This window comes from Coturnix japonica, chromosome 9 (genome assembly GCF_054131305.1).
Source record: "Coturnix japonica strain WE chromosome 9, WE-NBRP24, whole genome shotgun sequence".
NCBI lineage: Eukaryota > Metazoa > Chordata > Aves > Galliformes > Phasianidae > Coturnix > Coturnix japonica.
This window is the reverse complement of record NC_140671.1, coordinates 9,023,696-9,051,657: the sequence shown is the minus strand read 5'-3', so window position 1 is coordinate 9,051,657 and position 27,962 is coordinate 9,023,696. Positions and strand designations below refer to the sequence as shown.

Genomic DNA, 27,962 nt, shown 5'->3' with positions numbered 1-27,962 from the left:
CACCCAGCTCTTAGGAGCTCCTCTGACTCAGCAGCCTGAGGCTGCAGTGCAGGCACCACAAACACACTGTGATTTTTGTGATCACCTTGCGTGCAGAGAAAAGATTTTTCTCCCCTAAATGCAGACTGTGTTGGGGAACCACTGCCTTCACACTCAACATACAACACTGACAATATGCTGGATGCTGACTGTCCTCTCATACAGCTTTACTTACACATATCTCATAGTCCTGGGCTGAATTTCCACACACCCCCCAGCTGCAGGAGGGGAGGACCAGCTCCTGCCTAGCTGACAGGCATGGCACTCTCCTTCCTGCAGCTGAGCCCGTTTTGAAGGTGAGATGCTCTCTGCTCACAGACCCACATGGCCAGCAGCAGGAGGGGACAAACCCTGTGGGCCTGCTGTGCCTGCAGCCCCCAGCATGGGACATGGATGGAATGGGCAAAGACATGTGTCCCCAGCAAATCAGGACAGCATAGGGTACGGTCCTGGGCTTTCCATGGTGGCACACAGAAGAGCCTGAAAGAGTCCTAATGCAAGCCATGCCCTCCGATGAAGCACTGCCCCTCCCTCCCTATCTCCCTACCCTGATGCCAGAGGAGGAAGTGATGACACATCCTGATCCCCAGAATGCTCTCCGTGCTTTCACTTTAACAGTGATGCAGGCAGAAGAATTATGGGCAACTACCTGTTCTCTGCTGGACGTCGGCAGCCCCGAGAGTCTGATGACCCCTCTCCCAGGGACCTTGCCATGCTTCAAGGGGCTAGAAGCAGAGAAGAATTTCTGAGTGAGACCACACCCAGCTTCACATTATCCATCTCTGTGTTGCCTCAGCTGGAAAAAATTATTTCTGTGCCTGTATCTGTGAACGACACGGTGCTGGACCTGAAGGTGAAGCTATTTGCACTGGATAGCTATTTCTACCCTTCTCAGTCAAGACTGATTCACGGTGGCCAGGAGCTGATGAATGAACAAACTCTGAGACATTACAACATTACTTCCAACAGCGACATACAACCCCTTCTGATGCGTAAGTACCAGCCCAGAGGAGGGGAGTGGCCATGGGAGCAGGCTGGCCTCTGGCTGCCAAGGGGAAGGAGCAAGAGGACCGTCAGCCAGGGAGACCTGTGCCATGAGAGGGAAGAACTGGGAGGGGAGGGCAGAAAGGGAAATGGATGTGGGGGAATGCTTCCCCTGATGGGATCAGGATCCTTACCTCTCCTCTACTCTGTTCTGCTGTTGCAATGTGAGGTGGTGGGTCAGCTGCATTAGAAGGCAAGGAAGATGTCTCAGGTACGATCACAGTCCTCACTGGCACTCTTGTGGAGGGAGGGAATCCGCATGGGTGCTGAGTGTGTGTCCAATTCATACATGGAAGCTGAGGTAAATCTGGGAGCATGCGGTGGTGCACCTGTGGACTGTGCAGCTGATGGGATGGGGAAGACTGGGTGAAGGTAGGATGGCTGCAATTTGCTTGGAAAAGTCCCATTCGATCAAGTCCAACCATCCAACCATAACACTACAAATCCACCTTTACACTTTGTCCTTCAGGGCCACAGCCACATGTCCCTTAAATACCTCCAGGGACTGGGACTCCACCACCTCCCTGGGCAGCTTGTCCCAGTGCCTGGCCACCCCTTCTGGGAACAAATTCTACCTGACATTCAGCCTGAACTTCCCCAGTGCCACCTCACTTCCTATCACTTGTCACCAGGGGAAGAGACCAACACCTTCTTTAGCATCCTCCTCCTTTCGGGTGATTGCAGTGAGTTGTAGAGACAATGACCATCTTCTTTTTCCATCCACAGATGATCTAGAAGAATCAGAGGCAGAAATAAGGCGCAGACTGTCTTCCATCACCTGCAGGAGTACAGAGGTAAGGTCTGCTGGAATACCTGAGCTCTGGGACAGAGGGAGGAGTGTGACAGGGCTGGGCAGCATGCAGGGCTGGGCACCTTGAGCCCACAGCCATCCCCACAGGGATCTGTGGCACTCAGTGTCCTGCAGCAGGGCTGGCCTGTGCTTTATCCAGGAGGCCTCTCCTTGTCCCCTTGGCAAACAAGCATGGCAGAGGGGAGGAATATGGCTTAGAAGTGCTCTTACTGTGTTCCCTTCTCTAGGGATTCTGGAAACAGATGCGGTTGCTTTTTCTAGAAAAGGAGAGATTCTGTTTCTGTTCCAGGCAGGTAAGGCTCCTTGCCTGCAGCTCTGCTCTGCTCCGGCCTTACTCACATGGCACAGCAAGCAAACCTCAGTTCCAACCTGTACCTCCAGGATTTGTTGTTCACAGCAATTATTTCGACTCTATAACAATCCACTCTCCTTGCTGCACTAAGACAGCGTGCACTGATCTGTTTTACATTAGTGGAACGGGTCATATCCACTCACTCGCATCCCAAATTTCTTCACTCTGCTAACAATTCCATCTGTCTGTACCCCCTGCATTCTCTCTCTTGAAGCAAGTCAGCTGCCAACAATTTATCTCCCAGGAAACAGAAATTTCACTGTCTAGAATTTCCATGTTCAAAATACATCCCGAAGACCAGGGTGTAAAACTCGTAGTCTGGGGCTCCAGGCATTACTCTGCACATCTAATTGTTATGTTACCTGTTGATGCATCAGGGACACATGCACTAAGTGGTGCCTTCCCCATGCCTCTGGGAATAACTGTTCAGCCCTCCTTCGTGTGACAGTGCTCAGGATTCTTCAAGGGCACCATGATAAATGACAGCACTGAGCAGCCATGATCAAGGGTCATGAGCATGCATGTCAGCACTGAGCCTGCCTGCCTGCCTCAGAAATGTCCCATGCCTGCCATGGATCCCAGGGTGGTTAGCAGTAATTGATTTTCCTGGCCTCTTTCACTGATGAGTGATGTTTCCCGGACACCACACAGCAGGGTCTGTAGTCCCCTTCTTCTGAAAACGTAAAAGAAACACCATATTCTTGGTATACAACCACAGCAGCAGGTAAATGAAAGCAACAGGCAACTTTCATGCGCGCTCCTTTGCTGAACAGCTGCTTTCCACCATGTCAAGTGCCTGAGTAAGAGCAGAGGGTGTCAGGGGGCTGCTTGGTGCCAGGCAGCTGTAAGAAGGCAGCATGCTGGGTCACCTTACACCATGTGTCCGAGCCTACAAATAGAAAAATGTTTCTGCAACCAGGCCACCAGGCACCTCACTTGCAACACACCCTTTCCGCTTTCAAACTGATTGTCCTTCACCACCCTTTCTTCTTTGTGGATTTCTAATCTGAAAAGAGGGAAAAAGAAAGCAAAATTCCATTGCTTGGGCAGAGCTACTCATTACCCTGCTGCTGCTTGCATGGTTTGCATCCCATAGGCCAAACTGCACTGTGCTTCACTGTGTCTCTCAGCATGCCTCCTGCTAGTGGCATCCAGTGCACAACATCCATTCAGCCCCAAACCACTCACTTTTCTTGCAGAAACTTCAACAAGTGGAGCCAGGGGTAGATCCAGACATTTTGAAGGAACAAAACATATACAAGTAAGAGCTCCTTGGGAGAAGTGGGAACGCTTTCCAAAAGCCCTCACTACACCATGTGTGAGCCTGCCATCTCTCCGGCTTGCAGAGCTTGTCTCCCTGGACCAGGCATCTTCCAGTGCTCTGAGACGGGTCTTGCCTTCGAGGTGGAGTCAGCAGCCAGCATCGTGTACAGATATGCCAACTGGAGCACACATCTGAAAGAGGCTGACCATAACATGTGGGAACCTGCTGGGCCTCTTTTCAACATCTGGGCGCTGCCTGGAACCGTGCGGGCTGTGTATCTCCCCCACTTCATCTGCGTGTCAGGTATGGCAGCTGAGGGACCTGCTCCATGGCACAGCCCACTGCCCCTCAGGCACCTGGGTTCTGCCAGGCTGTTTTCCTTCAGCATGCCCTTCCTTTCTCTCAGGGGCATATCCAGGACCTGCTTACACAGGTGGACACAGTTTGACTTACGGTAATGTCTTCTTTAGACGTGACTCAAGACTCCGCCACTACCTTCGTCACCTCTGTGGTAGCCTGTACTCCCTTGCATTCTTCTACCCTGCTTTGCCAACCTCCATCCTTTTTTCATGTTTTATTAAGTACTCACAGTGCTCCCTTCCCCACCTCCTGCTTTGCACTCACACCACTGCATTCTCCTCTCCCAGGGGCTGTGATGACACACAACATTCTCCCCCAGCTGTGCAGCAGTCCCAAGCTGCTACCTCTAGTTTGCAGTATTATGAGCACAGAGGAAGACTAGCAAAGACCTGTAATACCCTGCTGGGCTCAGGAACTATATAAATTCAGGGTATACATCACCCTAAAGCAGAGCATGTCATTTTCTGTTGGGGTATGTCTCCTTTCTTCTAATAACCCCTCAAAGAGAAGGAGGTACCCAGGCAGGGTGCAAAGCAGAACCTTGTTGTCTTTCCCATCTCTTTCAGAAGTAGACACCAGTGGGTGCTCCATTGCCCATTTTGAATTTGAGAAGATGACCATACAGCAGCCAAAAAAAGTGATGGCTTTCACTGCTGTCCTGGAGAATCCCAGTTTCTCTCTTCTTGGGGTGGTTTGGAGAAAATTACGTTCAGCCTTTTCTATCCCTGTGCACTCCTTAGTGCTGATCTTCCAGCAGCTCTCTGCCGCAAATACAACCCTGCATCTCTACCTGATCCCAGATGACATCTCTGTGAGGCAGGTAAGGTGGAGGGAGCTTGACCTGTTCGGAGGGAGGCATCTGTGGAGGCTGCACTTGTAGGGAATGGATTTGATAAGCAAAATGCCCTCTCAGTTTTGCTCTGGTGTTTCCTGCCTCCAGGAATCTCTCTGTGTTTTTGGATGGGACAGCATATCCCAGCATGAGCACAGGATGCTCTGCAACGTGGAGCTTAGCAGATGTCAGACATGCTGGCTGCTGCCACGCACAGTAATATATGACTGCATAGCAGATTCTCTCCTGTTGCTTGCAGCCCTTCCCCTCTGACAGCACTGCCTGTAATGCACATTCAGGGCTCTGTCCTGATCAGGTTGTTCTGTTCTTGACTTTCCAAGGGCATTGAATGCTACCTCCAGCTCCAGCTCTTTTCAACTCTCAAAAGCGATCCTTGATGTTTACAGGCCATTGAAAGACAAGAGATGAGTTGGAACTCAAGGCTTATTCCCAAGCCTCCTCCATTCACACGTCTGTTCTTTGGATACAGATATAAGGTCTCCAGCAAACCTAAAGTAAAGATTAAACCTGAAGTAAGTGGGATTGTTCCCTTTTTATTTATGGATGAGCGATTGTGTGAGTGAAAGAAAAAATACCAGAGCTTCTCTGGGTCTCCAGTTCAGCATTGGGATCATTTCCCTATTACCTAATCAGAATTTCCCTTGTCTCAGCTCCTGCACATTGCCTCATCTCATCACTGTACACTTCCAAGAGGCTCTGTCTTTTTTTAACCCCACTTTACATTGTTAAAAGCAGTGCATAGTTCTTTCCTTTGCCTTTTCTTCTCCAGGATAAACAAACCCTGTTCCTCTGCCTCTGCTTCCACATCATATTCTCCAAATTGCAGTGGTGGAGAAAAAGCCCAGGCTGAGCTCATCTAGAAATGACAATATATTCCGTCTTTGTGAAGGAGGGCAGACGAGACACTCCAGAGTTCCATTCCTCTGCCAATTTCTTCTTTTTTTCTGCATGGACAGGACACATGGGATGATCTGTGTAAATTCACAGCTCCACAGGATAAGACTCATCTTCCTTCTTATCTCTACAGCCACACTTGCCATTTTGCTACAAGAGTCCAGAGGAACAACAGCTCTACGTTGAGATCTACATCAAGAAGATGGCAGAGGAAATTGAATTATTTATTAGAGATGGACAGAATGACACTGTGGTCTGGGAGGCATCACTGAGATCAGGTAGGATCAGATCCATCTGTAAGGAGAACTGAGATGATAGGACAGTAAGCTGCACTGCTCATAACAGTGAGAAGAGATGCTCAGATACTCTGAGCGCAAGATATGGAATTGTGCCTTGGGATCCCTTCTCTCTTAGGCTAATCCTGAACCCCTACAATAACACCTACAAATGAACACAGCCCAGGGCGCACTTAGCTGAGTTCACAGCAGAGGGGTAAGAAATACTGTAAGCAGGAAATAATTGCTGATGGTTCCTTTAAAGATCAGACATCTCAAAAGGACTTTTAGAAAGGGTCTCCACTTTAGTAATGGTATATTTCGTAATCTCCCTCCTTTCTCTTTCAGGTGATTTTTGTCTTTCTAGAAATGTCTCCAAAATCCCTTCAGGTGAGTACAGGTTTTCTGAGCTGAATTTGTTGTGTCTGAATATTTATCTGGGCTTTTAAATCTTGTGGCTTACAGCAGATAAACAACCACCTTTTTCCCAACCCTTATGACTCTTTCTGGACAAGAAAAAGCTTTAAAGCTTTTATTCCCTCACTGCTGGCTGCTTGCTCTGTGAACTGGCACAGTGTTGGGGGCCCTCCAAACTGTTTTGATTTCTTGGTGATCAGACATAAACTATTTGTAGAGAATGAGCTACAGCTAAAACACTGGACTTTCAGTAACTAGTAGAGTCGGAGCATCTCATAGCTTATCACAGAGCCACTGCTTCCCACTTGCTTCAAATAATGCAGGAGTACTGGAAGGAATAGTCCCTGGGATGTCACCAACCTGCCCCCCCCCTCCCCCCCAGCTCTGGCTTGTCCTTACCTTGGCACCAATGCTCCCAATGCTTCCACAGCTGATGAGGTTGCTTTCTTCTGGTGACTCAGCCTACAGGCCAGCAAGCAGCACTGCTGGGGCACCAGAGGGAATGGGAGCACGTGGCTGTGGGACAGAGTGAAGAGCCCTTGGGTGTGTTGGCTAGGGTGCAGAGTACCACAGCAGGAAAGCCTGCCTTGCCACGTGCAGCACTGTAACACTGGCTTTGGTATCTGCTAGGTTTAGGTGCAGCCTTCCTGAGGAAGCACAAGACAGAGCTTTGTTCCAGGATGGGGCAGATCTCCTCCATTCTACTACTCTTAAGGGATGTAGGTGTAATCAACGATGAAGAAGAAGAGGAGGTGCGAGCTCAAAATACAAAACAAGAGAAGAATCGATTTCTGCTGGACCTAGTTGAGAAAAAAGGGTCCAGTGCCCAAGAGAAGCTCTTTCAGGTCCTCAAGATAAAAGACCCATTCCTTGTTGATGACCTGGAGGACTTCTGTCTGGGAATTTACAGAATTTTTGATCCCATTTCTGAACCCTGAACATTCCATGCAAAATCCATGACACAACACAATGCCAAAGTGTTCTGAGCCACCAAATGCCAGGCCTGCTTCCCTTACCTGACATGCTCACTTGCAGTGGACAGTCAGTCACCACTGAGAAGCTGCTGCAACAACAAACCTTGGTTCCTAATCCAGTGCCCATGTTGTGAAGCCATCTGCCTTCTCAGATCACAGGGCCTCTGCATCTCCAGATGCTCCAGGCAGCTGCTGGTTGAGGAGCTCTCATCACAACAGGTACCTCAACACCACAACAGGTGGGGGTTGGAAGGGACGTCTGGAAATCACACAGTCCGATGCCCCTTAAAGCAATTCCCTATAGTATGTTACCCAGGAAATTGTCCAGGCAGGGTCTGAGTATCTCTTTACAGTCTCTAGGCAGCTTTTTCCAATGCTCTTTTACGCTCATAGTTAATTTTTTCCTCATCGGATGAGATTGTCGCATTGTTTTCAGCTATTTTTATAATTACATTATATTTAATTTACTACGAGTTTGTCTTTTTCTTCACGCATCTCAGTGTACACTCTCAGAAGAATCCTGCTCTCATAGAAGGCCTCCTTCAGTACCTCAGTGAGATTCAATTTATGGACCTTCCTGTGTTCCAATCTGCGCCCTTTACCCCTTGTCCTTTGGTTAGACGTCTGTCAATCTATCCAGACGCCATTCAATTGACCCTCTGCCTTTAGATACTGATAAGCTTTGCTCAGATCCCCGCTCAGGACGGGAGGGCTCAGGCTGCACAGACCCCGAGGGGCTCAAACACATCACGCTCCGTGCTGGTTAATACAGCTGGGAGCAAAACTCCGTTCCGGAACCGAGGATGATACCAGCGTTATCCCAGTCGGTACTATCACTTCCGGGAGCCGCCATGACACTTCTGGGAGCCGTCTATCACTTCCGTTTAGCTCCGCCTCCACTTCCTGCAACAGCGAACGCCACTTCCGGAGGAGGGCCGCCCTTGTGAGCTTGGCCTAGTGATTGATTGATGACGTCATTCATGAGGGCGGGGCGTTCCGGCTAGTCCTCTCGGTGATTGGCTGGAGGTGCAGGCGATGCGGCTGGGGCTCTCGGCGATTGGTTCTCTCGGCGCGGGGCGGGGCCTGCAGCTGGCGGGAGTTGAGCGCAGCGCGCGAAATCCCTTCTGCATCGACTGCGGTCATGGTGCTGCGGGGCGGCGGGGGTGGGGGCGATCCCGATGGGACACGGTGAGCCCGGGGGGTGGCAGCCCGGGGGGTGGCAGCCCTGTCCGTGCACGGAGCCGTTGCTGACCCTGTTGCTGTTCGTAGGGATGATGCCCCCACGCTGTCCGCCCTCAAGCGCCTGGAGCGGTCGCAGCGCACGGACCGGCTGGACGCGCTGTTCGGCTTCGAGCGGCCTTTGGAGCCTTGTGAGCGGACGGGGTGGCTCATCAACATGCACCCGGTACGGAGCGGGGGGTGTATGTGTGTGTGTGGGGGGTTGGGATCTGAACCGGGCTCAGCGAGCTGCAAGGCTGAGAATGGCGTACCTGATTGCAGACCGAGGTGCTGGATGAGGACCGGCGGGCTGTGAGCGCTGTGGACTATTACTTCATCCAGGAGGACGGCAGCCGCTTTAAGGTGATCCCTGCACTCTGCCCACCACCCCCTGCTCCCCATAAGAGTGCGAGGCAGGCGACCATCACAGCGAATGTGTTTGTGTGCTCTCTCCCAGGTGGCCCTGCCATACAGACCCTACTTCTACGTGGCCACGCAGCAGGTGAGAGCCAGCCCTGCCCTCTGTGTGCTGCTATAGGGGTGCAGGGCTGAGCTGTGCTCCTCGGCAGGGCTGTGAGCGGGAGGTGTCCTCCTTCCTGGCCAAGAAGTTCCAAGGGAAAATTGCGAAGCTGGAAACTGTCCCAAAAGAAGATTTGGATCTGGTGTGTATTCGTGTGCGCTGCTGGATACTGAATCAAAAGGGGCTGGGGAAAGCAGTGTGGAGTAATGTGGGTGGAAGGGACTTTAAGGGATGAGGATTCAGGATTCAGGGCTGAGGTAAGGCACGTTGTTGGGGACATGGACCAAACGCCTTGTAAACACTGATGGACTTGGGCATCACCTACCGCTGTGTGTCCTGAAGGGAGCAGTTTGTTCCACCTCAACTTCTTTACCCACATTTGCACTCTGCATCTGAAGTACATTACATATTGTTCAGTGATATTGTAGGGTTATAGTATTAAGGTTGGGAAAGACCCATCCCTCCATGCCCACTGCCCACATCCCTCAGTGCCACATCTCCACACTTCTGAACACCTGCTGGGATGGTGACCCCACCACCTCCCTGTGCCATTTCATTGCTCTCCACAAGCACACACTGTCTTTTGCATGACACACTCAAGATGTGTAGCACTGCAGTTGGCCTTCCCCACCACCTCATGTCTTGGCCATCTCACCATCCTCCCTGATGGTCCCATTGCTTTGCAGCCCAACCACCTGGTGGGGCTGAAGCGGCACTACCTCAAGCTGTCCTTCAGCACGGTGGATGAGTTGGTGAAGGTGAGGAAGGAGATTGCCCCTGCAGTAAAGAAGAACAGGGAACGCGACCAGGCCAGCGATGTGTACACATCCATGCTGTCAAGGTGAGAGTTCTTCCCGTGCCATTTGATCTTTGGCATTAAGTTTCTTAGGGATTTTCCATTCTAAGGACTGAATCTGTGTGTGCCTCTAATTGCTCCAAGACTATTCGTGCAGCTCAGTGCTGTGCCTCAAGAGGGCCCCAGAGCCCTTTGGATGCACTGTTTTGTGGTGGTTCCTCTGCTTGCAGCCTTCTTTAGTCCCCTATTCCCTGCTTCTCCCAGAGCACTGAGAACATCCTTAGTATGGGCTGTGTCTAAAGGAAAAAGAAAACAAAGCATTTTCCTATCAACTCTTTACAGAACTGGAAACACACTTGGTAACATCTCAAGCTTTTAAAGTCTGCCAGCAAATGCAGATGTAAAAATCGACCTTCTCGTTGTTTTCCTGTCCCTGAAGTCTGATTTCCCTTAAAACATACCTGAGGAAGAAGTACCAAGGGAAGGTGTATGTTTGCTGGTCAGAGTGTCTCCTGGGCTGCACCATTATCCTTAGACCTGTTACCACACTTGATAAATCCAAACCCATTTTGTTATACAGATACCTGTTGGATTTTGTTAATACCTTTGTACAGATGTAGCACATAAATATAACAACAAGTGAGTGTCAAATGGGGAGTGAAGTGATGCTGTCAGACCTGAGGACCATCCTTCTGCAAAGGCGGTCGTTGTATTAAGAGGAAATGTTTCTCATTCTGTCTTTACCAACTTCCATCTTCCCTTTGGATATTGTTGCTGTTGTGTTGCTTTCACATAGTCAGTGCTGCTATGTGCAAGATGAGCGCTGACCTTCTGACATACAAGGACTGCCTTCCTCTGCTCCCTGCAGTGCTTTGGCTGGAGGCAGCCTGACCACAGCAGAGGAAGGAGCCTCCAAAAAGATCACCAACCAAATGGACAACATCGTGGACATGCGGGAGTATGACGTGCCCTACCACGTGCGGCTCTCCATCGACCTCAAGATCCATGTGGTAAGGGATGAGGAGGCTGGAAATGATGTGCTTTCCTGCTGTCCTTGGTCCTGGTGCACAGAAAAGTCAAGTGGTTGATATGCAGCCCCAGTCTGTGCCTTCCTCCTGAATTACCTGCAGAGCTTTGTTCCTATAGCCTGGAAGCAGCCTTGCAATAAGGCTCTGCCTGCTGTTCTGCCCCCAGGCTCACTGGTACAACGTGCGGTACCGCGGCAACACCTTCCCCCCTGAGATCACCCGCAGGGATGACCTGGTGGAGCGGCCGGTAAGTACCTGCAAAGGGCAGCACTCTGCCCCTGTGTGTGGATGTTCTCCTAGAGGCTGATTTCCAGCAGTCATTCCCAGCATCCAGTTGGTGTCACTCCATGGGGTTCATGGGGCTGATTCTGGCTATGGGCTTGGGTAACGCTGTTGAATTGGGTAGATGGTTACCAGGAAGAGCTGGTCCACCCACTGCACCAAGACTGGATTTGGAAAGCCTGATGGGAATCACCTTTAATTCAGCTTTAAAATCTGAATGTGTTTGGGCTTCCTCAGGATCCTGTTGTCCTTGCCTTTGACATCGAAACCACCAAACTCCCCTTGAAGTTTCCTGATGCAGAAACGGACCAGATCATGATGATCTCCTACATGATTGATGGGCAGGTAATGGGATGGCGGAGCTACCTTCATGCTGCAGCCACCACACTGGGGAGCAGGCTGCTGTTCCAGCTCCAGACAGTTGATGTCAGTTCTGTCTCTTTGTACCTCCCAGGGCTACCTGATCACAAACAGGGAGATCGTCTCTGAGGATATCGAAGACTTTGAATTCACTCCCAAGCCGGAGTATGAGGGACCCTTTTGTGTCTTTAACGAGCCAGATGAAGTGAGTAGGTTCTGCCTGGCAGATACAGCTGCTTTTTATACACCTGGTTCTCTTGCTGGCCAAAGAGATCTTATTAGACATCACTCTGCCCCACTGAGAGACTTAGGGGGCCCTGGAGGCATTCAAGGCCAGGCTGGATGTGGCTCTGGGCAGCCTGGTCTGCTGGTTGGTGACCCTGCACATGGCAGGGAGGTTGAAACTGGATGATCTTTAAGGTCCTTTTCAGTGCAGGCCATTCTATGATTCTGTAGGTTCTGTCAGGCTTCTTGACAGGAAGAGAGATTCTGGCTGGGTGGGGAGAAGAGGGGAAGGGCAGAGTAAACTGCATTACATGGAATGTCTCTCTGTCAAGGAGATGAAATTGCTTCATAGTTTTTTATTCTTCTGTTTCTCACTAGGCTCATTTAATCCAGAGGTGGTTTGAACATGTCCAGGAGACCAAACCTAACATCATTGTCACATACAACGGTGACTTCTTTGACTGGTAAGATCAGGAATGACAACTAAACCGGTTCCTCCTGGGAAAGGTGTGACCTGAGCTGTGGGTCAGGGTCGGGTACAGCCCTGATGTCCTTTCCTTTGTGTCTCTCCCAAAGGGGCTGGGTGGGACATGCTGTCATGTCACTGAATTCCCTATCCAGTGCCTTTGAAGTATGTACTTCTGTAGAGCCCTTTTCATTCACATTATAACTCTGCCCTGCAGGAAGCTTTCACTGAGTCCAGATAGATAAATAATTGAATGTCATTTGAAATAAAGTGGTTGTGAAACTGTTGGTGGAGATGAAGAGAAATGGCTGTTGTGTTCCTTCTGCCCCACGCTGCCTCTTCCCCCAGGCCCTTTGTGGAAGCAAGAGCTGCAGCTCATGGACTTGACATGTACCAGGAAATTGGATTTCAGAAGGACAGCCAGGGAGAGTACAAAGCATCACAGTGCATCCACATGGACTGCCTAAGGTACCACATACCGCCTCCCTGCTGCATAAATGCATTGTTATCTCTTGGATTTATATGAAACACCAAGAATTGGACTGTGACTCACCAGCCTGCCTGGCATGGGGAGAGCAGGAAAGGACACGTTTGTGTGAGATTGCAGTCTGCCTCAGGAGCTGAGGTTTTGGTGGGGGTTTCCCCTGGATCAGTATTTGGAGGGTGGTTGACTGACTTTGCTGTCCTGGTGGTATCTCCTTTTGTAGTGAGTTTTATTGCCTTTAAGTCACTCAGGTATGAGAGTGGGAACAGTGTAAATCAGATTCTCATTGTCCTGTCCAGGTGGGTGAAGAGAGACAGTTACCTCCCAGTGGGAAGTCACAACCTGAAGGCAGCAGCTAAAGCAAAACTGGGCTATGACCCAGTGGAGCTGGACCCTGAAGAGATGTGCCGGATGGCTACAGAGGAGCCTCAGGTATCCCCAGGGTAGATGTCATACTGAGGGACGTGGCTTAGTGGGCCCAATGGGGATGGGTTGATAGTTGAACTTGATGAACCTCATGGTCCTTACCTTAATGGTAAGGACCCAACCTTAATGATTCTGTGTTTATCACTGAGCTGCTCTGTCACATACGACTGGGATTAATTTGGCTCTCACCCTTCCCCAACAGACTCTGGCCACCTATTCAGTGTCTGATGCTGTTGCCACCTATTACATGTATATGAAGTATGTACACCCTTTCATTTTTGCCTTGTGTACCATCATCCCCATGGAGCCCGATGAGGTGAGTGCAGTCTGAGAAGCACAAATTGCCTGTTGGGCAAAGAGCTGCATCTCCCACACCACCACAATGTGCTGGCAATAGGGCTGACTCCTGCTGTCCTGATCCATTCCCATCATAGCAGCAGAGGATGAGGAGAGCACTTGGAGGCTGCACTCCCATGAGCAGAGCCCTCCTGGTCCCACGAGAGCCCCATGCAGCACCTCTTAGAGCAGCTTTGCTTTCTCTTACAGGTGTTACGAAAAGGTTCTGGGACGCTGTGCGAGGCGCTGCTGATGGTTCAAGCCTATCATGCCAACATCATCTTCCCCAACAAGCAGGAGCAGGAATTCAACAAGCTCACAGAGGATGGCCACGTGCTGGATTCTGAGACATATGTTGGAGGCCACGTGGAAGCACTGGAATCGGGGGTGTTCCGCAGTGATATCCCCTGCCGCTTCAAAATGGTAAAGGGCCCTTCAGCCATCCTGTGTGTGCAGAGCACAGTGCTCTGGGGTGATCCTCCATTGGTATTAGTGTTCCCATCTGCTTTTGCTGGGGTTGGGCAATATCTTTTGTGCTCTAGGAGGCTCTATGGGCACCTGAAGCTGCTTGGAGCTGAGCTGGGGAGGGATGGGGAGCTCTGTGGCCTCAGACTGGCTGTTTGTAGAATTGCTGCAGAGGAGCAGCCCTTTCTTCTTCCCTGTGGTGTCAGTGGCCCGGGCCTTTGCCTGCACCTTGATGTGCTGTTCTATGCTTTGGTCTCCAAAGTGGGGCCAGCACTCAGCAGTGCCTGTGCTGGAAGCAGTCTAAGCACTGTCCCCATGCCCCTGCAGAACCCTGCTGCCTTTGACTACTTGATGCAGAACGTGGAGAAGACTCTTCGGCATGCAATTGAGGAGGAGGAGGGTTTGCCATTGGATCAAGTCACCAACTTCCAGGAGGTAATGTCACCCCAGAACAAATCTTTTGGTGGCAGAGGAGTCCCACTGCTGCTCTCCCTAATGCTTCTCCTTTGATCCTTTCAGTCCCTTTGTGCAGAAGTGAAGGGCCAAATTCAACATGTATTCGGCACATGAATTCCTTCCTATCTGAGTTTCATTTCTGCATCATCCCTCTACAGGTCTGTGATGAAATCAAAGTCAAACTGAATTCCCTGAAGGATGTTCCTAACCGAATTGAGTGTCCCCTTATCTACCATTTGGATGTGGGGGCCATGTACCCCAACATCATTCTGACCAACAGGTTGCAGGTGGGTGACATCAGGACAGTCTCTGTTTCTTGTATTTGATCCCCTTGAACAGCAAGGGCTGAACTTTGAGCTTAGGGCGGGGGGCATCAAATAAGGGTAGGGTTGAAACCAAGCATCCTCTGATATCTGTGTGTCTCTTCCTTAGCCCTCAGCGATGGTGGATGAGGCCACGTGTGCTGCCTGTGACTTCAACAAGCCAGGGGCCAACTGCCAGCGCCGGATGACGTGGCAGTGGAGAGGAGAATTCAGTGAGTACAACGGACACCTCACTGTCCCACTCAGTGAGGCCGAGTGCACTAGAGACCTTGTTGTCCCATTGGATGATGCTGAGGCTGATTCCTGCTTCTCCTCTGGAAAACTCCCCATTGCCCTCCTTGCAGTGCCTGCGAGCCGCAGTGAGTATCACCGCATCCAGCAGCAGCTGGAATCAGAAAAGTTCCCTCCGCTGTTCCCTGATGGAGCACCACGTGCTTTCCACGAGCTCTCCCGAGAGGAACAAGCCAAGTATGAGAAGAAGCGGCTGGCAGGTAAGAGTTAATATCATGAGCTGAGGCACAGATCAATGCTGTTCAGCCAGAACCTCATGCAGTTCTGTCCACCCCCTCTGTGTGTCCACCTCCTCCATCCATGGTGGGCACCAACTGAGAAACAACCTGTTATGCCCTTGAGCAGATTACTGCCGCAAAGCCTACAAGAAGATCCACGTCACCAAGGTGGAGGAGAGGGTCACCACCATCTGCCAACGAGAGAACTCCTTCTATGTGGACACGGTGCGAGCTTTCAGGGACCGCCGCTATGAGTTCAAGGGGCTGCACAAGGTATTGGGCTGAGTCCTGCTTTCGTTGTCCTCCTGGGGATGGGGAGTTCTCACCAACTGCTGTAAGCCTGAGCACTGAAGGATGGGTTTGTTCAGCCTTTGTACTGAGTAGGGAAATCATAGAATGGTTTGAGTTGGAAGGGACCTTTAAAGGCCGTCATGTCCAACTCCTCTGCAATGAACAGGGCCACCTACAGCTGATCAGGTGCTCAGGGCCCGGCCCAACATGACCTTGGGTGTCTCCAAGGATGGGGCACCCATTACCTCTCCAACTTTGCCTGTTGCTCCCAGGTGTGGAAGAAGAAGCTGTCCGCAGCCATGGAGACAGGAGATGCCTCTGAAGTGAAACGCTGCAAGAACATGGAGATCCTCTACGACTCCCTGCAGCTGGCACACAAATGCATTCTCAATTCTTTCTATGGCTATGTCATGCGGAAAGGGTGAGTCTGAGCCAGCGTTGTTGCTGAGTCCTCCAGAGAACACCCAGGGTTGTTTTGGGGAGGCTGCCACTTGCTTCACCTGTTTCCATAGCACAGGGACTTCTCTCTTGCTTCTATTAATGGCTTCTGATCTTTGAGACCTGTAGTGTTGAGCAGCAAGGGGCGGCAGTCTTCTCTATCAGTGTTTTCTCAGATTCTCTAAAAAACCATTAAGAAGGAAAGGAAAGCAATCTACCAAGGCACAGTGCTGCCTTGTACCTTGCTCTTCTCCCTCTGGATGCCTTCCTGCCCTTTCCCATAGCTGGCTGCAGGGTAGCACTGCATCCCCTTCACCTGGACTCCTCTGTTCCCAGAGCTCGATGGTACTCCATGGAAATGGCTGGGATCGTCTGCTTCACTGGGGCCAATATCATCACACAGGCCAGGGAACTGATTGAGCAGATTGGGTGAGTATGTGCTGAGCTGGGAAAGAAAGGTTCTTCTGCACGCAGTGAGAGTGGGGTTTGAGTGTGGAGCATAGAACCAATGGGAGCATATTAGATGCTGAAAGTGTTTCGTGTTGAAGATTCAGATTGCTGGCATTGGTGGTTGTTGTTTTTCTGCTGCCTTACAAGGGCTCACTTTGCAGAAGGGACAGGAGAGTGAAGCAAGAGGCTGTGTCCCCCATACAAGCAGCAGCAGAGCTGTTATATGGGATCAGCTTCTGATTTCCTGAGTGATCTTCCTTAGGAGACCTCTGGAACTGGATACAGATGGGATTTGGTGCGTCCTCCCCAACAGCTTCCCAGAAAACTTTGTCATCAAGTCAACCAATGCCAAGAAGCCAAAGGTGACAATCTCTTACCCAGGTGCTATGCTGAACATCCTGGTGAAGGTGAGTCTCACACCCATCCCAGCCAGCTCTGCAGTCTGGGGAAATGCATGGAGGACTGACAAGGAGAGAAAGTATGGTATCTCCTGGTAGAACCAGCCCAGCTGTTGAGTCAGTCTGTTCTTTTGGGGCTGTGCCTGCAGGAAGGCTTCACCAATGATCAGTACCAGGAGCTGCAGGACCCAGCCTCCCTCACCTACATCACACGCTCAGAGAACAGCATCTTCTTTGAAGTGGATGGGCCATACCTGGCCATGATCCTCCCAGCTTCCAAGGAGGAGGGAAAGAAGCTGAAGAAAAGGTAGGACTCAAAGTTTGAAATATAGGAAAGCAAGTGTCATCAAATACCACTGACTTTTCCACAGAAACCTGTGTAGAAACACCAGCAATGTCCAGCTATGGAGGTGCCTGTGGACCTGGGTCTGAACTCAGAAAAGCCATTTCCATCCTCCAGGACCCTCTTTCCTTAAAATGCTCAGCCTGGCTGTGCTCTCTGCCCATCAGACAAGTTCTAATGTCTGCCATCCCCTGTCAGTGCCTTTCCATGCCACGTCTGTGCCATAGGAATAAAACTGATGTCAAGCACTGAATGGGTGCTGTACACAGGGCCCCTTCCTCAGGGGCCTCACCTTCCCTGTGGTTTCAGGGTGTTGTTGGCAAAGGCATTTATTCCTTGGTTGTGCTCAAATGGAAATAACCTGAAGCTTACTGGTAGGCACCATCAATGGTGGAGGAAGAGAAGGCTGCATCCATACTGATGAGTTGGGCAGTCAAAGTAATGTGAGCTTGAGTATCATTGCTCTTCCTTTAGCTGAGTGTTCTGTAAGGTTTATCTTGAGACATGCATACAAATAAAGGGTAGGGATAAGCAAAAAAAGGGCGGAGGGTAGTGTGATGATAACCTCATCAGTAACTACATCCAGCTTCCTCTGAATCATTTCACTAAGCTTATGAACCTTCCTTCTTTTCTCTAAAGCTCTTCCTGATATCTCCCCCTGCATCTCCCCCACCTTACCCTGTCTCACCTCCTGGCCTTTACTGATGTGCAGTTTGGAACATTCCCCCACTTGGTACTGATGGACTGGGGCACAAACTGTTGTGCTTTCACAGCCCAAAATGAAACAATCCATGTACCCCAGGTATGCGGTGTTCAATGAAGATGGGTCCCTGGCTGAGCTGAAGGGCTTTGAGGTGAAGCGCCGAGGTGAGCTGCAGCTGGTGAAGATATTCCAGTCTTCTGTATTCGAGGCCTTCCTGAAAGGCACCACCCTGGAGGAGGTCTATGCTTCTGTGGCCAAGGTGGCTGACTACTGGCTGGATGTGCTGTACAGCAAGGTACACATTGCTTTGCAGGTTGGCTGCCCCCTGCCTCCCTAAAGTGGTGTAAAAGAAGGTGTAAGAGCTGGTTGGATGCTGCGATGTTAAATCACCAAACTCTTGCTGTGTATTTGTTCCCCCCTGCCTTCAGGCTGCCAACATGCCCGATTCGGAGCTGTTTGAGCTCATCTCAGAGAACCGTTCCATGTCTCGCAAGCTGGAGGACTATGGGGAGCAGAAATCCACCTCCATCAGCACTGCCAAGCGCCTGGCAGAGTTCCTGGGGGACCAGATGGTTAAGGATGCAGGGCTGAGCTGCCGCTTCATCATCTCAAAGAAACCCGAGGGCTCTCCTGTCACTGAGAGGTACCCGTGTCTGGAAGGGCCGAGGCTTGTGACAGCATGTGGGCAGGGCAGGGTGGCAGCAAGGAGTGGATGGGTATTGTGTGGCTGAGGCCAGCAAGGTGTAATGCTGTACAGCTGTTGCATGGTGGGAAGGGGAAAACCTCTACAGTATGGGAAAGGGGGTGCTCTGCAGCCAGGACCTTGCTCTGGGTGAGCACTGAGTGCATCCTTGTCTTCTCCAGGGCCATCCCTCTTGCCATCTTCCAAGCAGAGCCCAGTGTAAGGAAACACTACCTTCGGAAATGGCTGAAGAGCCCCTCGCTGCAGGACTTCGGCATTCGGGCAGTGAGTTGAGCATGACCTGTGGCTCTGCCAGGACAGCTTGTCCCTATGGCACAACATGGGCAACAGCCATTGGCATTCATAGGTTGCTGTGAGGGGCCCCCAAGAAAATAGAGATTTGAAGGATTGACTATTCAGAGGATAAAGAATTGGTCAGGTGGTCACAGCCAGAGGGTTGTGGTCAGCAGCTCTTCATTCAGGTGGATGCTGTTGGGGAGTGGTGTCCTTCAGGGTATCATCTTGGAAATAGTTCTCTTCACCATCTGTATCGACGGCATGATTATGGGATTGAATGCACCCGTCCCTGGGGGTGCCCAAGGCTAAGCTGGATGAGGCCTTTGGTAACCCCATGGCAGGGGTTGGGGATGTGTGGGCTGTAAGGTCCTTTCCAACCTGATCCATTCTATGAACTGCTGGGTCCTGCATCTGCTGGCAAAACCTAAACTTGTATCCTTCTGTACTGCTTCCTTCACTCCATGCTTTTCTGCCCTGTTCACAGATCCTGGACTGGGACTACTACATTGAGAGACTGGGAAGCACCATCCAGAAAATCATCACTATTCCTGCAGCCTTGCAGCAGGTACAGGAGTGGGAAGCAATTCTGTGCTGGTAGGAGAGCATTAAATGGGGACTGTAATTTGGGGCTGTTCCTCAGGTAAAGAACCCAGTGCCACGAGTCCGGCACCCAGATTGGCTGCATAAGAAACTCCTGGAGAAGAATGATGTGTACAAACAGAAAAAGATCAATGAGCTTTTCACTTCTGAAGGCAAGAGGCAGGTAAGGAGGGCAAGGGAAGGGTGCTGGTTGTGCTGAGCAGGGTCTCATCCTGCAGCACACCTTCCTGCTGCCCTTTCTCCCCCCAGGTCCTTGCCAACCAGCCTCAGGAGGGCACACCCAGCTCACAGGTTGGTGACATTGAGGATTTTGGGGCTGCCAAGAGCCTTCAGCCATCCATTCCCATTGCAAACAAACGGAAGCGAGTCCCTACGGCAGAAGAAAGCCAACAGACATCCCAGAGCTTGGAGCTGTCCCAGTCCTGGCGGGAGATCCTGGGTCCTCCTCCTCCCATGGGTACCACCAAGGTGGGCAGAGGAAGCTGGGGGATGGCCTTAGGGCTGTGTGCCAAGCTCTGAGCCCACTCTGCTTCCATGGGTTCTGGCTACAAAGAGAAATGTGACTGGGAGAGAACAACTGGGGGCAAGCAGGGACATGGGCTGGGGCAGGAGGGTCTGCTGGTGCAGCACTTGGGCTGGCACAGGTGGGAAGCAAGCTCTGGTTCTTGGGGCTGCCCATCACACACTGTTGATGCACGCAGGAGGATCTCGTGGCCTGGTTGCGCTTCCACCAGAAGAAATGGGAGCTGCAGGCCCGGCAGAGGCGTGAGAGGCAGAAGAGGCGGCGCCTGGAGGACGGAGGGATGGCAGTGGGCGGCGGGGTGGTCCGTGATGCCCTCTCCAGGGGGCTGGGCAGCTACCTGCGCCGCACCGCACGCAGCATCCTGGACCTGCCCTGGCAGATCGTGCAGGTACTGCTGTCAACCTCAGCCTGCGTGACTGCTAGTTGGCCATGTCGGATCCCCAGAGCGCTCCATGGGCTGTGTGTAAGAGCTGATGGCATGTTGAATTTCCCCACTCATGTCATCTCTAACCCTGGGTCCAACAGATCGCTGAGACCAGCCAGCCTGGTCTGTTCAGGCTGTGGGCAGTGATTGGGAGCGACCTGCACTGCATCAAGCTGAACATCCCCAGGGTGTTCTATGTCAACCAGCGCGTCGCAAAGCCAGAGGAGGGAGCTGTCTACAGGAAGGTGGGCACCACCAGCCCCAGTGCTTCTAGGACAGGGAAGCCATCCCTTTCTGCTCGTGCTATGAGCGCCCCTTCTGTTGGCAGGTGAACAGGATCCTGCCCCGATCGAACCTGGTGTACAACCTATATGAGTACTCAGTCCCTGAGGACATGTACCAGGAGCACATCAATGAGATCAACGCTGACCTCTCTGCTCCAGACATCGAGGGAGTGTATGAGACTCAGGTAACCTCTCTGGTGCTCATATCACCTCCCTGTTTTAAAGTGGGCTGAGTGGTAGCTTGCTGCTCTTAACAAGAGTACCAATGGCAGAGGACACCTGGAAGTTAGAAATGCAATGGCATGGTGCGTGGTGACAGGTAAAAAGTCATAGACCCACCACAGTGGAGTGCTCTGGAATGGAACCACTTGTGCATGGGCAGAGATGTAGAATAGCAGTGTGTGGTTTAAGGTATGTCAATGAAAGGAGGTTGGGTTTATTTGGGATTCAAAAACCTGGAGACCTTTAAGCAGAAAAATCCTCCTCTAAACCAAAGCAGAATAAGGCTGCTTATATTTAAACTTGGAAAGGTGAATTAAAAGACAATTTGGACTTAAAAGGAGGAAAATCCTCCATGTAGTTCTGTAATCCACTAAGATGAGTTTATAAAACCATGCTGTGCCAGAAAGCAGAACATGACACAGCTTGAAACTTTAGGAGGAGCAAAGAACAGCCTAAACGAGGTTCGGCTGTACACATGCAAAGCATCAAACCAACATGAAATATACTCTTCTGTTAGCAATGGCAGCCTGAAAATGAAGAGAAGCTGGAATGCTTGCTTCTAATTGAGGACATTTATTCAGCATCTGAAAACCCAGTGATGGGAATATAATTGAAAAACCACTGTGGTCTCGGGATCTGACCTATATAGAAGTGGCAGAGTAGGCTGCACCATTTTCAGAGGGGGGGCTTTACATTTGTAAAGGCAAACAGATTTGCTGCTAAAATGCAATATAGAATTACTATGTACTGAAAATCTTTGCCTAAGCAGGAAAAGCTCAATGTGCTCAGGGGTGTTATTAACTACAGCATCTTCCAGCAGCAAACCTCAGTCCTCTCCACTGTTGTGGTGTTTAATTGGTAGAACTAGATAAGACCAAGAAGCAATTAAAATTAACAACTGAAATAAAACAAGTTGCTTGGAGACATTAAAAAGATGCTGTATTGGGATAAACACAAAAGGCAGTAAAATGATTGTGGTGGGTCACATGGGGGCGGCTACTAGATAGGAACAAACATGAATTAGGAATGTGGTCTGCAATGGTACCAAAGCCAGCCCTGAGGCACCACAGATCCCCATGCTTTTGAGCTGGGTTGCTCTCAGTCTGGATGCCGAGGGGAGTTAAGCTGAGGGTTGCTCTCCACCCACATCTCTTGGTGCAGGTGCCACTGCTGCTGAGGGCCCTGATCCAGCTGGGCTGTGTCTGCATGGTCAGCAGGCAGCTTGTCCGGCACCTGACGGGCCGTGAGGCTGAAACCTTCGACATCGAGCACCTGGAGATGCGCTCGCTGGCCCAGTTCCCCTACCTGGAGCCAGGTGAGTCAGCAGGTGGGGGTACTGGCTGTGTGCCTGGCACCCAGCAGCCAGCACACACCACTTGTGCTCTTCATCCGTAGGGAGCATTCGCCACATCTACCTCTACCACAGCTCCCAGGGCAGCAGGGCCCTCTTTGGCCTCTTCATCCCTGCACAACGCAAGGCTGCTGTCTTTGTGCTGGACACGGTAGGAGCCTGGAGGCTTTCTCCATGCAGACAGCAGTGGGTTTTCATCAGGGATGGCAGGGTCGGACCTGTCCTGAGCTGCCAGCATGCAGCCTCCTCCCTCACTGTGTCCCACTCTGGTTCCAGGTGCGCAGCAACCAGATGCCAAACCTCACCACCATGTTCTCAGCGGAACGAGGAGCGCTGCTGGAAAGGGTGGGTGAGGAGCTGCTGCCTCCAGACAAGCACAACTTCGAAGTGCGTGCCGAGACCGACCCCAAGGCCATCTACAGAGCCATCCAGCGGCTGCTGCTGGGTTACAAGGTGAGAGCTGGAGGCACCCCGTGGGTGTATTGTGGGGGGAAGGTGCTGTGGGAGGCACTGCTGCAGAGATGTGGGTGTTCTGCCATGTTTGGGGCTGCTTCCTGCAGAGCTGGGTTCTCCAAGAGCTGCTGTGCTGAAGGTGCAGTCCCTACTGTGCATCAAATGGCCTGATGGCCTCCAGTGGAGCCCTGGTGCTGCCTGGAGAGGTGCAGGACATGTCTTCTGCTCACAGGATGAGCGCCGAGGTCCCACATTGATCGCTGTGCAGTCCAACTGGGAGCTGAAGCGGCTGGCGAGTGGCATCCCCATCCTTGAGGAGTTCCCTCTGGTCCCCATCCGGGTGACAGATGACATCAGCTACTCAGTCCTGGACTGGCAGCGCCATGCAGCCCGACGCATGATCCGCCATTACCTCAACCTGGACACGTGCCTGTCACAAGCCTTTGAGATGAGCAGGTGCCTGGGGTTGGCCACGTTGCCCTGGGGTTGGCCACGTTGCCCTGGGGTTGCTGTGCTCCTTGCTGGATGGGGAAGAGACTGCAGCCATGCCAAGGGCAGGTGCTGCATTCCTTGTTGGGGCAGGCATAGCTGTGCTCACTCCTGATGACTGCACTTGTCTATTTACTCCAGATATTATCACATTCCCATCGGGAACCTCCCTGATGACATCTCCACCTTTGGCTCTGACCTTTTCTTCTCACGACACCTCCGTCGTCACAACCATTTGCTGTGGCTCTCCCCCACTGCCCGCCCCGACCTGGGGGGGAAGGAGGCTGATGACAACCGCCTCGTCATGGAGTTTGATGAGAGAGCCTCGGTGGAGATTAACAACCCCGGCTGCTACTCCACAGGTAAGGAGGACAGAGCCAGGTGTGCTGCTCTGTGAGCAGTGCACGGGGCTGGATGCACGAGCTCTGAGCTGGCAGTAGTGCCCCAAAGCTTTGATGGTTTGGCAGTGATCTGGGTGAGGTGTTTGTTGTGGGCATGATGCAGGGATGGGAGGTCCTGTGTGCAATGGGAAAATGTACGCAGGTATCCATGTGTAGATCCAGTTCTAATTTATGGACACCAATAGCAGCACTAGGAAGCCTGGGATGGGGATGCCCTGCCTGCCTGCTGAGTGGTTGTACTTTGTAGTGTGTCTGGAGCTGGACATCCAGAGCCTGGCTGTGAACACGGTGCTGCAGTCCCATCATGTAAATGATATGGAAGGAGGTTCCAGCATGAGCATCAGCTTTGACGTAATTCAGCAGGCATCCTTGGAAGACATGGTGACAGGGAACCAAGCTGCCAACATCCCAGCCAGCTATGATGAAACTGCCCTCTGCTCCAACACATTCAGGTAGGGCTGGAGCAGTTGGGAGTTTACAGAGGCACATATTTACCCTGTGGCTGAGGACCATAGAGTCATCCCACATATCTTTGAAGGCATGTCACTTTCTGGAAGGAGGAAGGGATTGTTTGTGGCCAGTGGGGTAATATTCCTCTGTGCTCCCTGACAGGATTCTGAAGAGCATGGTGGTGAGCTGGGTGAAGGAGATCACACAGTACCACAACATCTATGCAGACAACCAGGTCATTCACTTCTACCGCTGGCTTCGCTCTCCTTCCTCATTGCTCTATGACCCAGCGCTGCACCGCACATTGCACAACATGATGAAGAAGCTTTTCCTGCAGTAAGTGAAAACTGAGAAGGAGGGGAGAGGCATAGCATGGCACTTGTGACTGGGATGCTTGTTGGCACCCTCAGCCAGTTCCTTCTGTTGCATCTTCCAAAGGGACAGGGCTGCAGATGGGCAGCGAGTCAGAGCCACTGTGCTGTCTGCTGCTAACAGGGAGCTGGATGGCAGCAGTTCTTCCTGTGTGCCAAACGCAGCTCCTGTGCTCTGCCTGCAGGTTGGTGGCTGAGTTCAGGCGCCTCGGCTCTTCGGTGGTGTACGCCAACTTCAACCGGATCATTCTGTGCACCAAGAAGCGGCGTATTGAGGATGCCATCAGCTACATGGACTACATCATCAACAGGTGGGCAGTGCCTGCATTCTCAGAACTCTTGGAGGATTCCAGTGGTTGCCCTCTCATTGCCAACACCACTCCATCCCATGGAGAAGGCTGTTCATTAGACGCTGATGTCGTGGGTGACTGTAGTCTCTTCCCTCCAGCATCCACTCAAAGGAGATCTTCCACTCTCTGACTATTTCTTTCTCCCGCTGCTGGGAGTTCCTGCTCTGGATGGATCCAGCTAATTATGGAGGTATCAAGGGAAAAGTGCATTCTCGCATCCACTGCGGGGAGGTAAGGGAGAGGAAGCTCTCAGTCCCCAAGGAGCCGAGCTGAGGCTGGGGCTGAGCTGACTGGGGAGGCATCATCTGGCTCCAACTAGTTCTGTAACATCATTGTCTCTCCGTGTGCTGTTCCAGAAGGATACCAGCAAGAAACAAGCTCTAGAGGAGGGAGACAGTGAGGAAGAAGAGGAGGCAGGGGAAGAAGATGAGGAAGAAGGGGAGTCCAACATGGAGGAGCTGCTGGAGAACAGCTGGAACATCGTGCAGTTCCTGCCGCAGGCTGCCTCCTGCCAGAACTACTTCCTGATGATTGTGTCGGGTGAGTAGGTCCTGGCAGTTGATCCCAAGAGCCCTGCCATGAGACAGCTGCTGTTGCTGCTGCCCCAACACGGGCTGTCCCCATTGGTGTCCCTGCAGCCTACATCGTGGCCGTGTACCATAGCATGAAGGAGGAGCTGCGGCGCAATGCCCCCGGCAGCACTCCGGTCAAGAGAAAAGGCACCAGCCAGGTGACCCAGGAGGCACAGGGGGAGACAGGAGCCATGCCTGGTGGGTGCCCAGTTTGGGCTTTTGGGGCTGGCATTGTTGCAACCCAAGGGAAGTCAGGGAGCCGCCCGCCTGGCCGGCCACACCTGCACTGCATGCACTTACAGCTCTCTGCTTGGTCTCCCAAGGCATGATCACCTTCTCACAGGATTACGTGGCCAATGAGCTCACTCAGAGCTTCTTCACCATCACGCAGAAGATCCAGAAGAAGATGTCTGGCTCCCGACGCACCACTGAGCCATCAGACTTGTTCCCGGTGCTGCCCGGCTCCTACTTGCCACTCAACAACCCTGCTCTGGAGTTCATCAAATATGTTTGCCAGGTCAGCAGGGTGGGCTGGGCTGCTTCCCAGGGTTCCAATTCTATACTCCATTGGCTCTGATCTGCCACAGTTTTCCTTCAGGAGCTCACTGCAGACCTGCAGCCAGTTTGCTTTGCTCTGCCCTGCTCTCTGAGGTGTGAGTTGTCCTCAGGAGGACTCTGCTGGTGGGCTCACCGGGTTCTCTCTTGCAGGTGCTGTCCCTGGATGCCAACATCACCAACCAGGTGAACAAGCTGCGCAGGGACCTGCTACGCCTCATCGAGGTGGGCGAGTTCTCAGATGAAGCCCAGTTTCGGGACCCTTGCCGTTCCTATGTGCTCCCTGAGGTCATCTGCAGGAACTGCAACTTCTGCAGGGACCTGGACCTGTGCAAGGACCCTGCCCTCTCCCAGGTACAGCCATGGACACTGAAGCTTTAGCGTGGCTTTGCTCTATGCCTGTCAATCCTCTCTTCCCTCCCTTGTGCCCTTCACTTGGCCCTGTGCTGCTCAGCCTCCCCTAAAGCCCATTTCTGTGCACCCCCTTTTCCAGCTCTCTATGACAAGTCCCAGTGCTGTGTGTTCCTTCCTCTCTAGGAGCAGAGTTCACCCTGATTGCATTTCCCTGGCACTGGGGACTTCCCAGGCAGCTTTGTTTGGCAGTCTCCTCTTAGGAAGAGTTTGTTCTGTGCTCACTGCCCTTCCCTTTGCCTCCAGGATGGATCGGTGCTGCCCAGCTGGGTGTGCTCCAACTGCCAGGCACAGTACGACTCTGACTCCATAGAAATGGCCTTGGTGGAAGCCCTGCAGAAGAAGCTGATGGCCTTCATGCTGCAGGACCTGGTGAGCACCAGACTGCCCTGGGGGGCAGATCAGCCTTGCAAACAGCAGAGAGGCATTGGTCCCACGTGTCTCATCAGCCCACGGCAGCACTTCCCTGCCTCTGTGCCACTCAGGTGCCCAGCAGAGGGCTGAGTGTCTCATCACATCCCACTTAAAGCTCCTTTGCTTCTTAGGTGTGCAAGAAGTGCCACGGTGTGAAGGACACACACATGCCTGTGTACTGCAGCTGTGCTGGAGACTTTGCCCTCACCATCTCCTCCCAGGTACTTCTCCTACTGGGGCCACATAGCTGCCCTCCTGCCTTTTCTCTAATCACTGTGCACCGTGTGAGCTTCCCTTCTCCCTCCTCCCGCAGACCTTCATGGAGCACATCACCATCTTCCAGAACATCGCCCGGCACTACGGCATGGCCCATCTGCTGGAGACCATCGAATGGCTGCTGCACACCAACCCCCAGCTCCAGCAGTGAGACAGTGCTGGACTCCTGCATCTGAGGTTTCTTACAGAGCAATGGGTGCTGCACCAACAGGTGAGGGGCTGTGCTTCCTGCAGCCAGCCCAGCACAGGGACAAGGGTGTGTGAGAGCTGTGCTCCATAAGGACCATGTGCCCAGGGTGGATGTTAGTGCTGGAGGCAGGACCCAGTGTGCTGGCTCGGTGTGTTTTTAATGTAGAATATGTATAAATAAATGTTTTGTTTAAAGCACGCCTGGTTCTTGCAGAGGGGCAGCTGGGCAGGGTCTGACTGTGCAAGAAGGAGCAGGGAGCTGCCTCTGTTTGCTCCCAGGCTGCAAGCAGAGAGGCTGCGCCCCTCACTTCCACATGAGCCGGGCTGGAGGGGCGGCAGAGCCAGACCCTAATGTGATTGCTGCTTTGTGCAATTGAGTTAGTGTCTGGCTCAGCCCATATTGCTGGTAACTGAGTCCCAGTGGGCTGCAGCCCGGGCTGGGCAGTGCCTCCCTGGGGCTCAGCTTGAGCACAGAGTGGTGCAGTCACTGCTGTCATACAGCACAACCCTGGGGCAGCAGCGTGGGGGCCTCCACCCCAGCAATGCACCCTACCTGGCTCTGGAGTGTTCCCTGTAGCCCCTGAGGCACAACGTCCTGCAGCCCTCCCCTCACCCCCAACCCTGCCTCTCCTCTGAGCCACTGGGGGAGGCTGAGCTGTAATGTGAGAGCAGGAAAACAGCGGGTTATGCTCAGAAATAATGCCCCACTTGGTTACCGCCAGGCGCCGGCTGTGCGGTGCCGTTGGGCCGGGGCCAGCAGCACTGTGGTTTTATAGGCAGAATCTGGGCAGGGTTCGTGCCTTGGTGGCAGCCCCAGAGCCCCTCAGCTCCCCCAGGCCCATTAAGTG

General features: G+C 52.2%; 2 protein-coding genes and 1 long non-coding RNA gene across 11 annotated transcripts; 2 read left to right on the top strand and 1 right to left on the bottom strand.

Annotated features, from left to right (window-relative positions):
* Positions 1–555: 555 nt before the first annotated feature.
* Positions 556–7,750, top strand: LOC146759675 (caspase recruitment domain-containing protein 8-like). Of its 9 annotated transcripts, XM_085556224.1 has the most exons (11): positions 556–1,031; positions 1,810–1,877; positions 2,122–2,187; positions 3,446–3,507; positions 3,593–3,813; positions 3,917–3,964; positions 4,437–4,690; positions 5,110–5,235; positions 5,751–5,895; positions 6,241–6,282; positions 6,940–7,750. In XM_085556224.1, exons 1-11 carry the CDS (start codon positions 677–679, stop codon positions 7,245–7,247), a joined length of 1,695 nt encoding a protein of 564 aa, XP_085412350.1. In that variant the 5' UTR covers positions 556–676; the 3' UTR covers positions 7,248–7,750. The 9 variants fall into 9 exon arrangements, 8 of the variants coding, with proteins under 8 accessions (XP_085412350.1, XP_085412349.1, XP_085412352.1 ...); XR_014949212.1 differs by lacking the exon at positions 556–1,031 and having other exon boundaries at positions 1,284–1,877; positions 5,044–5,235; XM_085556223.1 differs by lacking the exon at positions 556–1,031 and having other exon boundaries at positions 1,284–1,877.
* On the bottom strand, positions 5,237–6,944 carry LOC146759676 (uncharacterized). Its single transcript, XR_014931757.1, has 2 exons — positions 6,709–6,944; positions 5,237–5,923 (listed from the first exon to the last, which is right to left on the bottom strand). It is a non-coding gene; the product is annotated as an uncharacterized LOC146759676 (long non-coding RNA).
* Positions 7,751–8,407: 657 nt separating the features above from the next.
* On the top strand, positions 8,408–27,309 carry POLE (DNA polymerase epsilon, catalytic subunit). Its single transcript, XM_015878181.3, has 49 exons — positions 8,408–8,471; positions 8,553–8,688; positions 8,784–8,864; positions 8,959–9,003; positions 9,071–9,163; positions 9,708–9,862; positions 10,686–10,827; positions 11,012–11,092; positions 11,365–11,472; positions 11,582–11,692; positions 12,091–12,176; positions 12,527–12,646; positions 12,962–13,094; positions 13,291–13,404; positions 13,635–13,847; positions 14,217–14,324; positions 14,504–14,632; positions 14,778–14,880; positions 15,013–15,159; positions 15,305–15,450; positions 15,741–15,889; positions 16,243–16,335; positions 16,619–16,763; positions 16,904–17,061; positions 17,900–18,095; positions 18,229–18,443; positions 18,665–18,767; positions 19,264–19,344; positions 19,420–19,542; positions 19,629–19,847; positions 20,081–20,290; positions 20,428–20,571; positions 20,655–20,795; positions 21,994–22,147; positions 22,228–22,334; positions 22,460–22,636; positions 22,869–23,092; positions 23,267–23,487; positions 23,774–23,978; positions 24,139–24,312; positions 24,533–24,658; positions 24,796–24,928; positions 25,054–25,237; positions 25,336–25,467; positions 25,593–25,786; positions 25,978–26,178; positions 26,482–26,607; positions 26,781–26,870; positions 26,963–27,309. Exons 1-49 carry the CDS (start codon positions 8,425–8,427, stop codon positions 27,074–27,076), a joined length of 6,837 nt encoding a protein of 2,278 aa, XP_015733667.2. The 5' UTR covers positions 8,408–8,424; the 3' UTR covers positions 27,077–27,309.
* Positions 27,310–27,962: the final 653 nt, after the last annotated feature.